A 15,578-nucleotide genomic window follows, 5' to 3' on the forward strand; every position below is an offset into this window, starting at 1 on the left:
AAAGAAGTTGTTTCCCATTAGCCTGAAAGGTTTGAATCATGCCTTTTGTGAGTTTTTAGTAAGCTAATCCATTCTGGGTTAGTAATGGCTCCAGCATCATTTCCTAAATTAAAAAAAGAACAAAGAGAGAAACACAAAGGATTATCTGGTGTAGAATAAAGAGTCAGGAGAGGGGAAAAAGGGAGAGAAGTTGCATAAGGAACACACACAAATGAATGATATCAAGGTGTGAAGCTACTAGGATTTTTTTTATATAGAGAAGTATATAATTTTTTTTTTAATAAGTTTTAGAAGGAGTCTTTCAAGTAGTGCATAGATAGACTGGGTATATTTATAACTCAAAATATAGGGCCCAAAAAGATCCTGGCATAGTTTTAAGAACACTGTGTTTGTTTTTAGGGGTATTTCCTCTGGTGTTTAGCAGAGAAAGCAACACTATGAAACCTCTACAGGCTAAAGATAACAAAAGTCCAGTGAAACAACTGCACCATAACTGATTTCTCGCTCCTGTTTCTTTTTTTTTATGAATTAATCTGTGATGCTCAGTGCTCTAACACAATGTTTCTGGTGATTTACAAAGAGTCTAAAAGCTGTCTCCAGTGCCAGCCTTTCCAATTTCACAATGTTCTGCTTATTTCTCTAATCACAATAGTCTCCTTTTGTTGGGTACTTCACCACCAGATAATTGACCTTGACGTCGATTATGTGCCCTCATTTTTGGCTTGGGATGCAGAACTCCTGTTGCAGTCAATTATTTTGTGGTACAGCCTGCAACAATGTGGGCTCTTTCTTCAATCAGTAAATAGAAATGGTTTTGATATCTTGAAATAGCCTTCCAGTCTATAGTTATGACATTGTTTTTTTATTCTTCAGTCTAAGGGAAATTGTTTACTAATAGTCTTCCATCAAAATTGCACATGGGACTCTAAATAGAAATCTGAATTTATACAGCACATCACAAATTATATTCAGACTGAGGGAATGAAATTCTAGCTTACGTCTTCCAAAGCAGATTGACAGACCAAATCACATCTAGACAAGAAATGCAAAAGAAATGCCAAAACAGCAGTCTGAACAATTTGAGAATTGTTTGCTAATTCAAAACAGCATTAAGCAGTAGCATTTTACACATTAAATGTTATGGCTAAATGGGAGTGAATATTGAGGATGGATTTAAGAAACTTCTAGAAGTGCCTACCTAAAGACTGAATTCCTATTAAAATATGTATATACTGAAAGCTATTAAAAAATAAACTGTTGCAACCTAGATGTAACATCTTTATCATATATCCAACAGTGTGATCATGAAGACCATGAGAGTGTCACCATTTTTTGATTTGTTTCCAATTTTTATTTTTGCTCAGTCCACTTCACCGTGTTCTATCAATGTTGAAGAAGTTTAAAGTAAACTACCTCTGTGCAGTTATATGATGATGCACTGGACTTGACCAAAACCAGAGTTTTAGTTGTACAAGTGATGGAAAAGGGAGTATGGAGTCTAATGGATGCATTCAGTGGAGATGAAATGAGATCCATGTTGCTGTTCAATGTGCATATAGATTACGGTCCTGAGGAATCACAGGCTGGGATTTAAAAAAAAATTATTTCATTTCACTTCCCTGTGACTTCCCACTGTTGTCCCAAATTCCCCTTTCCCCTCAAGAATAATTTAAAACAAACTTATTGGAAGACACCAAATAAAATTAGTGAAAAAGGCAGACTAGAACGTCTTTTCTGAACTGAAACATAAAACATAGAATCATTTGTCTCAGCAGAATAGTTTACTAAGTAATGAAAAGCAACATTTCTTCCAAATCAGATTATAACTAAGTGAAACACAGTAACTGAGCCCATCAGCTTCTTAAACTTACTCTTCCCTGTGTTTAACATAAATATCACATAAAGCATCAGCTGGAACAGTTTTCCTAACTGACCTCACACCCCCATTATTTTTCCACTGTTTTGATGGAACAACATAAATCGTCCTTCAGAACTGTAGACGTGAGAGTTGAGATGCTGTTTCCTCTTCAGAGTGAAACAAGAGACAAATGTGGTTTTTCGGATTGAATATGCTCTGTGTTTACAGTAAATATTTCAGAGGAAGATAGAGAACAAAAGTACAAAATAGACTCCAATAAAATGTGCCAAGTGCTTCATACTGCTTGAAGTACTGCTTGGGTTTTTTTGTTGCCTTTTTTTTTTTTTTAAAGAACAAACCAATTAAATTGGGAATGGGCTCACCAAAATGGCAACAAAATATCATCACAGAATAAAAAGATAAGTAAGAGATGTGTGAAGAGTCAGATACACATTCAGAGCAGGTGGCTAAAGGAAATAATAAAAAGCAAGGAAAAAAATATATTTTTCATAATTGTGTTTGCATTTTTCTTATACCAAATGTACATTTGTGATTTAGACAATCCAGTAAAGGCTAATTCCTGTCAGATTCCCTTAGGTGAGCCACTGGCTAACATAGGATAATTCTGCTATATGTTAGCCACCACAAACATGGAGTTTTCCATGGCTCAAACTTTTTTGTTGCAAAAGGCTCGTACTACTCACTTCACTGAACCACAGTCTTTCACAAACTTTGGTGAGATGCAAAAAGGGAGTTTAAAGAATTTCAAGATACAAACTAGACAGGATTTAAAATACAAACTAGACAGGATTAAAATAAAATAGAGAACTAAGCTAATGAATGGCTAGGTTCTGCTCTGATTTTGGAAGAAAAACCTCCAAAGAATTGAATGAGAATGAAGATTTCTTGGAATAAATTGGCTAGGAGATTAATGTTTTCAGATAATTGTTATATATCTAACAGAACAAAATCTGTGAACTGCCAAGTATTCTAAAAAACAGAGAGGAACTTACAGCGTGTGCAGGCCTTCTATTGCATCCCTACATGAATTTTGTTCCAAATGAGGCAGATAATATACAGAAATAATTCATCTTTAATGCAGAGTATGTTAAAAAATTGCTGCTATCAATATAGGGGAAGCTGAATCTGGAGCCAGCTATGTCTTTAAAATAATTGAGTTATTTTTAATAGTAAAATTATTAATGGAACTTGGGAATGATACCTTCAGCAAAAGTTAATCCCAAACAGACTTCAAGTGATTTACAATTTATCCTCAATAGTAGTTTTTTGTAATGCATGAATAAATGTGAGCTAACAAATGGATCATATATAAGCCATAAATTCAGATATTTTAAGTTGAGTCTGTCTTTTGTTGCCTTGTCTTACAAAGATAATTCATTGCTCAGTCATTTTTACAGTCTAATACACTTTAAATAGAAGTATATGCTATATACATTTCTCGGCAAAATGATGTAAGCAGCAACCTTTTTTCCTGTGCTTTACCAGACTAAGATGTTTAGAATAAAGCCTTTATAGTGTTTATAACTACTGTACACACATAGCCTGAATGTTGCTAGGCTATGGTTTTGAATAAGTCTGTAATATTATACTCCTGTAGCTTGAACTTAAAGCAAGTACACAATGGGTGCTTTTGTGAGATTTACTGTTATTTCATTCCTTATGGGAATGTAAGTTTCAGGGGTGTGTAACATATGAGCATTTTGCTTGATGCAATCAATTTCTGCTTCAGACATTTAAATAGCCGTCAGAAAATGGTTGGGAAGGGATCAGAAAACAATGGTAATTTGCCAATTTAAATGTTTGCCTGGTTTGGCAAAAGTCAAAAGAGGAACGTTCTCCAGAAAAATAGTAAGAATATTAATGCCACAAATTTGTGAGTAGGTCAGTTTGGCTAAGAATTTTCATGTTACTTACATTTTTCTATTTACTTAAATATTTTGGGCCAAATCTTAAGCACCAGAGTAGACAGACAAGTTATCAGTGCTGGCAGGGCAGAGGAGAGTGACCCCTGGCAATTGTCCGCATGAGGATTTCTTTGTGAAAGAGGAGATGATGGGGACAGGAGTGGTTTGAATCCAGGACAGGTAGAGATGTGCCACCATTCCTCATGGCTCTGAAGAGACCAGAAGATTAATGTTGCTTTCTGGAAATCTTAACAGGCAGAAAACTTCCATGTGCAACTGAGCTGAATTGTAACCTGTAGCTTGCAGGTAAAGTATGTTTTTGTCTCCCCCCTCCAAGGTTCTGTGATTGGTAAAACTCTAGCTAGAGGCAATGATTAAATGTGTGGACTTTAATGTAATAAAAGACTCCAATACCATGAATGCCTTTAAGATCTACAAATATAAGAAAACATAATGGCCAGAGTTGTAGGTTAGAAACTCCAACTCTTCCTTTCAGGGAGAGTAGTGGGAATTTATACAAATCCTCTGTTTTCCTCCCCACGAGAACTTAATTACTTAGGAAATGATAACACTCATCTTTAGTAACATATGCCATCCACATAATTTGTGATATTTTAAAAGAAGACTTTCTGGTAATGTAGCAACTAGAGCAGAATTTACAGTGACAACCTGATCAGCTCTAAATAATAACAGGTATTAAATCAGGGGTAGGTGTCCAGTTACTGGGGGTGTGTAGGTGCCCATGTTTAAGTGCTAGCAAAATTTTTGCTAGCAAATGGGTAGCAATTTGAGACCCTTTCCAATTAGGTGGTACAGTTACCACATGTTTACAGTTCCACAGTGAGATATAGGTAATTTAAAGTTATTACCCAGCCAGCAGCAGGCATGCACAGCATGTCTGATTTTTGTTTAACATGTAAAAAAGGACTGCATTTATGAATGACAAATTCAGTAAGCCTTTAACTTTCCTGCTATACCAATGAAGTTCTTTGACAATTAGATTCATTCAGTAGCTTGCCATGCATTTGCCTGGTGTGCTCCCAAGTAAAAGTACTGCTGGGAATTTGGCTTCTTTATGCTCAGATGACCACCTCCATGTATACTTGGAAATGGTGGTACTTGGACAAGTGTACCCAGTCCTACAGAAATGTGGATGTGCAGAAGAGTTCTGCTGACTGAGTTTTCAATACCAGGATTTCTCTGTCCTTTAGGCCTTAAAACTGATAACCATCACTTCATCAACATATGTCGCAGCATTGTCTTGAGCAGACTTTTAAAATTGTTCTTGCTGTTTGTAAAAAGACAATTTGCTTCTGAAAAAACATAAACCTTTTGGGGAGGGGAGGTTTGGAGGTGGATATTAGTGTTCTGATACTTAATGTTATCTGTAACACAGCAGCAGCTTTGCCTGTGTTACAGATGACATTACAATCATTCTTTGAGTCAGTTCTACAACCTCTGTTACAGGAGTTGTAAAAACTTTTCTCAAAGTATCATTTGGCACTGATATGATGGTGTTCTTCGATGAACAACTGGTGATGTTTTGTTTTGTGAATTTATTTATTCTGAGAAATACTGCTGAAAGATTATTAGTTGGGCAGATCAGAAAGAATTAAGTGTGTATGGCCTGGTGACAACTACATATATTTTTGTGTTGACCATGTGTGGGTTTCTTTTTCCTTTGCTTTGTGGAAACATTCATTAATGTGAACATTTTCTGTGCCTAAAAGTTGTGGAGGAGATACTTGTGGGTTTTTAGCAGTAATAGCTTATACTCCTGAAAACATGCAATCCTAAACCAGGAATGTTCCCATGTGAGGTAGGTGTTCAATTTTATGGATAAAGTATTGAAAGATGTTTGCAGAAAATCACTTGCAAGCAAATACATTGGCTGAAAATTGTTTTCACAGAACATTTATCAGACCATTTAAAAAGTGAAAATTTAGTGAAAAATCCCAAGCTGTTTGTAAATCATCTGCAAATCATCATTTGCAAACAGGAGTATAATGACTGTGTCAAATGAATTACTGCGTTTCTGCTCGCTGCTAGCCAGGTGTACGAGACTTACACAACAGATGTTTGAATTTCTCAAGCTGTGCAGAGGCTGTAAGAGTCAGGCTAGCAGTACCAGCCGTGGCAGGACTGCAAACTGTTTCAGTGGTGTGCTACACAGGGTGTTCGTGATTTCAGTGCACCACTACCCAAACCCAAAGGACTGCAGCTTCCCTGTAACTCTCTAGTGTGATATTTATCAAAATTAGCGTTTGATCAATGAACAATAAAGACTCGACATTTCGAGTTTTTTAAATAAGCTTAACATTATCTTCTGTATTGATTTAGCCAATGATTAGGAGATTGTGAGACTGGTTTATAAAATGTCCTTTTGAATTTAGCATGGAATGACATAGTGGTCAAGTGGCAGATTCCTTAGACTATTCAAACATACCTGACACTGTTTCTCCTGCTGAAATCTAGAATAGTTCACTGTTACTGAGTCAATATTGCTCTAAAGAAGGTTGGAAATACATGGAAATGTATGATTCTTTAACTAGATTATGCAAAAAGGCACGTATGTTCAATAACTAGTCAATACAAAGTCAGCATCTTCCAGAGCAGATTTGTTTTCTTTTTTATCAAGTACTTGGCTTCAAAAGCCCCATCTTACACATAAAATCCTGAAAAGCAAATGGCATCCTGATGATGGATCCAAATTAAAATCAAAAGCCAGCAATCAAATGTCAAAAGAATGCCCAAGTGCCATAGGAGTCTACTTGGTACTTATACAGTAAATTAGATACTTCAGTTTCTCTCGACTGTTTTAGGTAATCTTGAGGTCCTCTCACTAACAGAAGCTCTTGCCATGAGTTTAGAGGGTTTAGATTTTGGATACCAGGTGTCTAGAGTGTCAGGCAGGCATGACAGGGTGCCTGAAGCCTTTTGATGGTCTCTGTCCAAGTGCCAGTTTGTCTTATGGTTTGAATAAAGACGTACAGTACATGAAAGGATGTCTGGTAGTGACTGAAAACACTTCAGTTCCCAGTTGTCCTTCGGGGGAGATAATGAGCCAATACCAGAGGAATACATGGAGCCTTTCTAGGAAACCACCTGCTTTTCTTTCCTTTGGACATGCAGAATGTCTTCCCTCCTCTAGGCACAGGCAGTGACACTTCCCTCTTGTTTTTCCTCGCAGACAACAGCCTCAGATTCCAATCACCACGGGAACAGGAGTTGTCTACCCTGGTGCTATTACCATGGCCACCACCACGCCGTCCCCTCAGATGACATCAGATTGCTCCAGCACCTCTGCCAGCCCTGAGCCCAGCATCCCTGTCATCCAGAGCACTTATGGTATGAAGACGGACAGCGGAAGCCTCCCTGGAAACGAAATGATCAACGGAGAGGATGAAATAGAAATGTACGAGGACTATGAGGATGATCCCAAATCAGACTATAGTAGTGAAAACGAAGCCCATGAGGCAGTCAGTGCCAACTGAGGAGTGTTCACAGAATTAAAGTACTCAGACTCATTTGGGTTTTTTTGGGGTTTTTTTGAACAAAAGTTCTTAAAGAGCCTGCATGCATGTGTGGCTCCTACAGTTACATCAGCAGAATGGTCTTAAATGTTTATTGTGTGAGACAGATTGTTTCCCTAATTTTTCATGAACTTGGGTTTTTTTTTGTTTTTGTTTTGTTTTGTTTTTTTAATTTAGATGAAGACATAAATATCAGACATCAGGACTTGAGAACTTATATGAATCAATAGCTGTCTTACAAGTCTTACCTTTTGTCTTTTTCCGTTTGGATGCTGATAAAGGTTTGAGTTACTGTTTTAGATGGGGGTTATACATTCTCACTCAGGTATGCTGTGCCAGCCTACAGGTTGTGAATGTGTTTTTATTCTGGATTATTTTAGAAAACAAAAACTGCAGATTTCATATTGTGAAACAGAACAAGTCCGCAAGTGTGCACACCTGTGCATCATAGCTTGTCTTTAAAAAATAGTCTCTGAATTCCATTTTTTTTTCCATATGTATAGCTGAACTTCTGATGTGCCAAACTTTTCATAACTTTTGAATCTTAACATTTAAACAAAAAAGTCTTAAAGGAGACACTGTAAAGTCTTAGACAATCCTTTGGCATCTTAAAAAAACAATTATATATGAAACCTAATTTTTTTCCAGAATATGGTAAAGTACTCAGGAATCTGGAGACAGGATATTCTTAATTAGTGAACATGGTTGCCATAGTGCATGTGCCCAATTGCTTTTGCCTCTTGATGTGCCATTAGTGTGAAATTTTAAGTAAGCACAAAAGAGCGATCACCAGCTATGGACAGGCCTGTCTTAGCAGTGTGAGGCCACCTCTGATTACATTCTCTACCCCTTTGCTTCTAACCCTTGCATTCAGTCTTAACACATTTTCTCTTAAATAATTTATTCATTCCAGAATGTCAAGGGTCCAAATACTTAATATTTATTTTTAAAAGTACAGTTGGTGGCATTACACTTACAATTCCTTATTGATATTTTAAAGAGCCTCTTCTTTCCCCCTCCCTAAATCACACAGGTATATGAAAATAAAAGTGCACCTGCTACTAAAATGAACATGACCTTTATGAGTGAGAAATTCACTTGTTCCTCTAACACTGTACGTTCAAGGAGCGCTTGGAAACACTCTGCTATATCTATTGCAAAATAAAGTGAGTACTTTTATATGTACAGAGAGTAAAAATACCCCTAAAAATGTGTTTATAGTTATAAACCTCTACACTTAGACAGCGAGGGCAGATGTAAAATCCAAACTGCATTTACAGTACACCGTGCTGAATTTTTAGGGCCTGAGGAATCTGTGGCAAATCATGGCTCTGAACATCATGTTCCATTGCCACCTGAAGGAACTGTGCTACCTTAAGTATTTATGCAGTGACTTATTTGTGAGACTCCAAGTGGGGGAGGGAGGGACACTCAGATAACTAATTGCAAAGGGGGGAAAATGGGTCATCAAAAATATTTATTGTGTATTAGTCATGTGGGAGCGTGACTTGTCAATTGCTTTGGGATCTTTGGACGTAAGGTGCTATAGAAATTAAAATTTCTGTTTGTATTACTTCTAGAAATAATGCAATTACTGGAGAAAATTCTGGGAAATATGCAAGATTCAATTCAAAGATTGTGAATCTGTTAGATTTTAAAGACAGAGGAGAAACTGCCTTTAATTTTTCCCCTCATACTCCACTCCTGTTCACAAATAGATCACTGTATATATATATATACAGTTCCAATAGGCCTGAGGTATAACTGTGCTGAAGATCCTCCACTCTTTTATTTGGAATTGGCTGTGTTCAGCACACTGGTGATAAATTCAGGCTCAGGCTGAGAGGTACCAGGGGGCCTAAAGCAGCTCCTCGGGAAGTCTGGAGCATCTTCTCATGGAGTTGCGCAGGTTTTCCTTAGGACAACACAAGGAGCCTGTGTTAGTCTGGCTGTCCTGGCACCTCCTGCTCTGCAGACACTCCTGTGAGCTGCAATGCCTCTGTGGAGGAGCAGTCTCCTTCCTGACAGCCCCACTGATCCCTGTCCTGTCAGAAACAGCCATTTTTGCCACTGTAGGAATCACGTTTCTATGTGAGAGAACGACCCCCCTGAGACAAAGAAGATTGTTCAATTTACAGGACAATTTATAAAGGTAATGGCATAGAAACACAATGGTCAAATTTCTCTGACCATTTTGTAATTTGGAACAAAAAAAGCTATATTTTTAATATTTATTTAACTGTGTTCTGAGTCCATGTCTAATAAGCAATAAACTGGTCTAGCCAAGTCTTCAAAGGCATATGCTGTGTCATTAGCTGGTGAGCGTCCTCTTTAAGCTGGCTAAGGTACTGATAGAAAGTGGTCTTTTGTTCTTAAAATAGCTTGGGAATTTGAACTGGTATTAATACATTCAGCTCAGATTGGGGGGAGGACATCATTATTTCATAGAAAAAAAAAAAAAAGACTATTTATTAATGTCTTACATAATTCTCCAGTTAGAAGTATCTCTCCCTCTCCCCCCGTCACTTTCTTTCTCTCTTGCTCTCTTTTTTTCCTGGTTTTGTTGCATAGGTAGAATGCTGTATTGCTAGCATTGTATTTTATGTAATTATTTTTTTGCACAAAGGCAAACATTTAGATTAGTTGGTTAATTTTTTTTTTTTTTTTTAATTTTATGACCATGCCAAAATAATATTCTGCAGGCTTGTGGAGAACAAAGGACTGTTCTTTAGGACTGAAACTTGATTTTGCTTGTAGTACAAAAAAAACACACACTCACAGATGTTGTTTCGTAAGTGTTATAAGCACTGGATATAAATGGTATTTTTTATCACTTCTGACTAATGTGAAACTGTTGTACGAAAACTACATGAACAAAAGTCATCTGTTTCGACTCGTGTGGGCCTGCCTCACAGTTGCCGGATTTGAGTCATTTTTATGTCTTGTTATTTCATTTATTTATGCAAAATACATGTATGTATGAACACTTTGTTTTAGCTCCAGCCCTGCCTCAATGCTGATGCTCTGTATGTTAAAGCCACATTCTCGAAAATGACTGGCTGTTCAGGAATCACCAGCTGGTAAAAATTGCATTTACTGGCTGGGGGAGTGGGAGGAACATATTTGAATCTGAATTGTGCCTATGAGCGTGTTATTCTATTTATTAGCCGACATTGGCTCTAAAATGTCAGTAGAAATCAAGGAAGGACAATCATAAGGATGAAACCCAACATTTTTACTTTATTAATCGGAGCTCAAAACAAAGTTTTTTGATGAATTTGCCATCTCATTTTAGATTTTTTTTTTAAATTGTGTAAATATAACATAGGAAATAGAATTTTATTTTTTGTTCATGGATACTTAGTGAAGTATAAGTTATGTATTTACTTTTGTTCTATATCAGTGTATGTTGGTCCATATTAAATGCTGACAAGTCACTGTACCTCATGTAGATGCTGAATTTACACCCGCAGTGTGAGCGCAGTATTGTGGACCTGTAGCTGGGACAGCAAGATGCCTCACTTGTGCTCTCTCTGATTTTTAATAGTGTATTCCACAAACAGGGAATACTTTCTTCTTTTTTAGAAAGTTGATACATGAAACATGCCAAATTTTGGCTACATTTGATGGGAAACACAGTCTTCTGAATCCAAGTAAAACCAATGAGATATTTTACTTAACGAGAACGGCATTTGGAAGTCCAAAGCATATCCCCGAAAGAGTAAAATGACTGAAATGGCCCTTGCAATTCAGGCAAGACTCAGTGATATCCAACCTTTGTGTTGTACATCCGTTTAATCATGATATTGTTACATTAGGCTACAACATCAGAGAAATTGTTCACACAATACACAAAGAAGAATCATGGAGTTGCTTCTTAAGCTTTGTGTTTGAGGCCCCTTAGAAACTGACTGGAAAAATAACTCCATTCAGGAGCACTAATATAGTACTACAATTTTCTCTGTGAACAGTTTATTTAATTAACAGATACAATATATTTTCTTTTGGAAAATTATTAAATACTGATATTCAAGAGAAGGAGATTCCCCAAACAGTCTGGTACCAGCCAGAATAGTTCACTTCTTACTTTATAAAAATGGAAGAGAAAGGTTCCAACTGAAACCATACTGCTTTCCAGGGTTTATGTGCAGAAACAAGTCTGGAGAGCGGGCCGGATTCTGGTCAGCCTGTATGTTTGGGCATCACCATTTAGCTTGTGAAACCACCTGCTGAGCCTTCCCAGGATCCCGACACAGTGCTCCTAAATAGGTGCACTCAGGTGCAGGGGGAGGGAAAAAACAGAGGGATGGCTCTGGGATGGAAATGCAAACTCAACAGCAGCATTAGCCCCGATAAACACACCACCCTGGGCAAAGTGCACAGCGGCCAGCTGTGAGCATCCTCGGCTTTGGATAAACACAACACAACCACCTCCCAGGGCCATGCAATCACCGGGCTGGCTTTCTGCATTTTGTTTTTTGGCCACGTGAAAGGCATGGCATTTCAAAATCATCTCCCAGCAAAACATTCTACAAGATTTAGACCCCATCCTCCCCCAGAAAAACACCTACCTGCCTGCCTGACCTGGAGCACGTCAGTGCTTCCGCGGCGGTCACGAGGAGCAGCACAGTGTTGGTGCTCAGTGCGGGGAGCTTGGCTGAGCCAGGGCCTCAGTAAGAACAACTGCACTGGAGATGCAGCCAGCAGGATGTATGATAGAGTTCTTCATGTTTTTATGAGAAGTTAATGAATGGGCTTGGACCCCTTGGTGTTTTGCATGCTTTTTTAAGATTCAAGGTGGCACTTAAGCATGTTCTTTTAAAAGAATGATACTATATGACCCCATTTGATCATTTCCAAAACACTTTTTCCTTTAAAAAAAACTTCTTTTAAACATTTTTTTCCTTGTAGAACCCATCAAAATCTGTGATTTTTCTCAGATCAAGCTACATTTTTGAAATATAGCAATGCCCTGCTACAGAAGGAAAAGACAATGTATATGCAAAATAATTTCATTTTAATCCGACGCCCTTTCCTAACTACCAGAATTGTTGGAAATGGTGAAAAAGAAGTATTCTGAGATTTCACACGCTGGGTAAAATGGGGTAGGGTGGGGTGAACTGGGCTGAAGGAAAACTTATCAAATTGGTATTTATGGCAATATGAAAGCTATAAAGCAACTTAGTGACATGGCTTGCTTTGTAATTTCCGCTTTCTAAAAACCACAAGTGAGGTCCTTGGTGCTCTTGGAATATGGGGAATGTGCAAATATTTAACTGTTTGTATGCTGCACATTGCAGACCTGCTAGTGTGCATTCTCCGTTTGTCTTCCTTTGTCATTTGTGTTTTGCTTTCCAGAAAGCAATGTTGGTTTTTTTTTCTTGTACCTTTCTTCAGCTTGTAGCAAACTAGAATGCTTAGCATTTATGTTCATTCATTATTGTATTTCCCATGTAAAATTTTTTTTTATTACATTAAGACAAGCTTATAAGCTGTTACTACATAACTTATCTTACTGTAACTCTTATTTCCTGACATTGTAATTTGTTTGTGATGTATATTGTGAGATTGTACTCTATGTTAATTTAATCAGCACAATTCACTGACATGCTGGACTGACATGCTAGCTGCTGTTTCAAATTGTAAAGTTTGTGTAGAGCTGTTGGGACAACTGAGACTCTCTTGACAAGGTACTATGCTTTGATTCCTATAGCAACACCGTGGGTGCAGCTCTTACTGGCGAGGGCTGCTTGTTTAACAGCCACTGGCTACTTAATGGGCAGGTTTTCTTTGTAGAAATTCTATATACAGTGCAGGTACCTACCTGGGCCCATGGCCGGTAATTATTTGGGCGTTTAGAGGAAAAACTAGTGTCTATTGCTGCTTTGAATATGTTTTAAAGTCTGAAAATGTAAATAGTTTATCAAAAAAAAAAAAATCTTGTACAGTCCAGTGTAAAGTTTTTAAATGAACTTAAAGGTTGCCATCACATCTCACACTCTCCTCTTGATACAGTAAAAAGAAAAAAAAAAAAAAGAAAGAAAAAAGTTTGCTAAGGATATTGATTTAAGAAAAAAAAATCTGTTCTCAGATTAAAAAAGAGAATAGTTATTCTTAGCTCTGCTTCATTGCATAAACAGACTTCTTGGATTTTGTTGTGCAGTATTGACGTGAGGTAAATTAAATATTAAATAATCTTTCAGTGGTACTTTTAAGAGTCTTCTCCTCCTCTGCCTCAGTTATTGATGGAAAAGACAAAATTGAAAGACACTGTCCATATACAGTATGTTCTGGTGTACGTTGGCACCTTACCTACATGTTTCGGGTGGGAGGGATTTTTAAAAATTTTTTTTCTTCTTTTTTTTTTTTTTTTTTTTTTTTTTGCACAAGGTGCTTTCCTGATATGTTAAACATGTCATCCTTGGGTGATACAGTATATGCCATGATAGGGGTTTAGACCCCTCAGGGGAGTGTCTATAAGACTGCCTATTTATGCTCATTTACCTCAAGACTGTCCTCTCTACCCTTAATCTATTCACCATCACTCCATCTTTTGTACTGCTGTTGACACTTACAAATTAAAGATAAATTTTGTTTTACGAAACGTGTGTTTGATTTCTTCTATGCATCCCTTGTTCCTTTGAGTTTAGTATTAAAGACTGAGCACGATGAGTCGATGGGAAAATGCAGCTAGGCCTGTTCAGTTGGCCTCCTGTAAATTTGGTGACTGAATTTTACCGCTCTTATGTTCTGCCCATGCCTTTCTAGTCCATGAAGGCATTTTTTCAGCCTCTGAAATCCATTAACACCATATGCTGTAAAAGACATGCATGATAACCAATCTAATTTGACAATATACACCGAATACTGTCAATTTTGTGTGCGGGAAATGCTGTTGGTAGCAACATAATCTCAGCAGGGTTTTCAGTGAGTAGAAATGAGACAAAACAGTTCTCATGTTTCTTCTTCCTTTGCCTTCCCCTTTTCCGCTGCATATAACTTTAAACAAACTAACCCAAGTTAAATAGCAAAAAGCCTATAGTTGCCATATTGCCATGTCTGTAAATTGCTGCCATTGGTGTGTTGGGATTGGCTTCTGACTTAGCAATTAGTCATGGTTCTCATAGGAAAATAATAAATTACATGGAAGCATCCTGTACTGGAGCAGAAATGTAACAGAGCCTTTTGGTGGTACATGACATCAGATTCTAGTCAAGTTTCAGCTGGTGCACAAACCACCCTGAAACATCCAACTGGGACAGAATCCTTTCTTCCTTGGGGAGAGCATCATACATGGGCTTTCTAAAAATGACATTCTGCACTATGAATCTGTGTGGTGGAATACTTCAGAGTCAACAGTGGATGGTAATGAGGAGTCTGACCAACATGTTATGATGGAGAAATACATAAATATTGACTTGTGAAATTTAATTCAATTTATTTCCTCTGTTCTGCCCACACACCTGTTGCCATGCAGTTTTTCTTACCAGAATCTGCAGCTGTGAGGACTGATCAGTAATCTGGAACACACTGATGCTGTCAGCTAGGTTGTTACACCAGCACAATGAAAATCAAACCAAGCAAGAGCTACAAAAGGTCACTGCTTCCTGCAGCAGTAAGGCACAAACTGTTCATGTGACATCTCTAGGTGTCAGCCTAAAAGAAATGTGCACTAATTGCCACACAGGACAGGGGGTTGTCTCCACATGTACAGCGCTCTTCTGGACAAGGCTGTGTGTTAGGGGCTAACCCATAGAGCAAGAGCAGCACATTGCTTTTTCCTGGTGCTGGTCTCCCCAGCACCTCTGACCAGCTTGCTGCAACAAATATAATAAATAAGATCCTAAGTTACCATGGTTATTCCAGTCATCACAGGAGGGCCCTACTGCACTGGAAGCACCAAACAAGTGACAGAGCACAACAAACATGATGAACTGAGGTGCCCCTGCCGCTCTGGTCCTTTCTCCTGCTCTGAGATGTTTCTCCCTCTGGCTGAGCCCAAACTCTGCTCACCAGCTGCAGGTTCCCTGGGAGCCCTCAGGATGGCTGCAGTTTGGGGTTTTCAAGATTCCAAGGTACAGCACGAGCCTGTTTCCCTGCTGGGATTTTCCCGTGGTGATTAACTGCTACCGTGGTAGCCCAACAGCAGCAGCTCATAGGGATTGGGAGGAGGAGGAAAACGTGGTAGTTGATTTATATCTTTAATATATGGTTTATAATAGAAAATATGAGCTCCAGGTTGTGTCTCTGAGCAGTTAATGA

General features: G+C 38.0%; 1 protein-coding gene across 1 annotated transcript in view; it reads left to right on the plus strand.

Moving 5' to 3' along the window:
- SOX6 (SRY-box transcription factor 6) overlaps window positions 1-12,396 on the plus strand; it is a 259,381-nt gene extending 246,985 nt beyond the window's left edge. Inside the window, exon 15 of the mRNA XM_084207918.1 lies at window positions 6,974-12,396. Coding sequence (XP_084064044.1) covers window positions 6,974-7,277 — 304 coding nt within the window. The 3' untranslated portion in view covers window positions 7,278-12,396. The remainder of the gene's footprint in view (window positions 1-6,973) is intronic.
- The last annotated feature ends 3,182 nt before the right edge of the window (window positions 12,397-15,578 follow it).

Source organism: Fringilla coelebs (genome assembly GCF_963513975.1).
Source record: "Fringilla coelebs genome assembly, chromosome: 6".
NCBI lineage: Eukaryota > Metazoa > Chordata > Aves > Passeriformes > Fringillidae > Fringilla > Fringilla coelebs.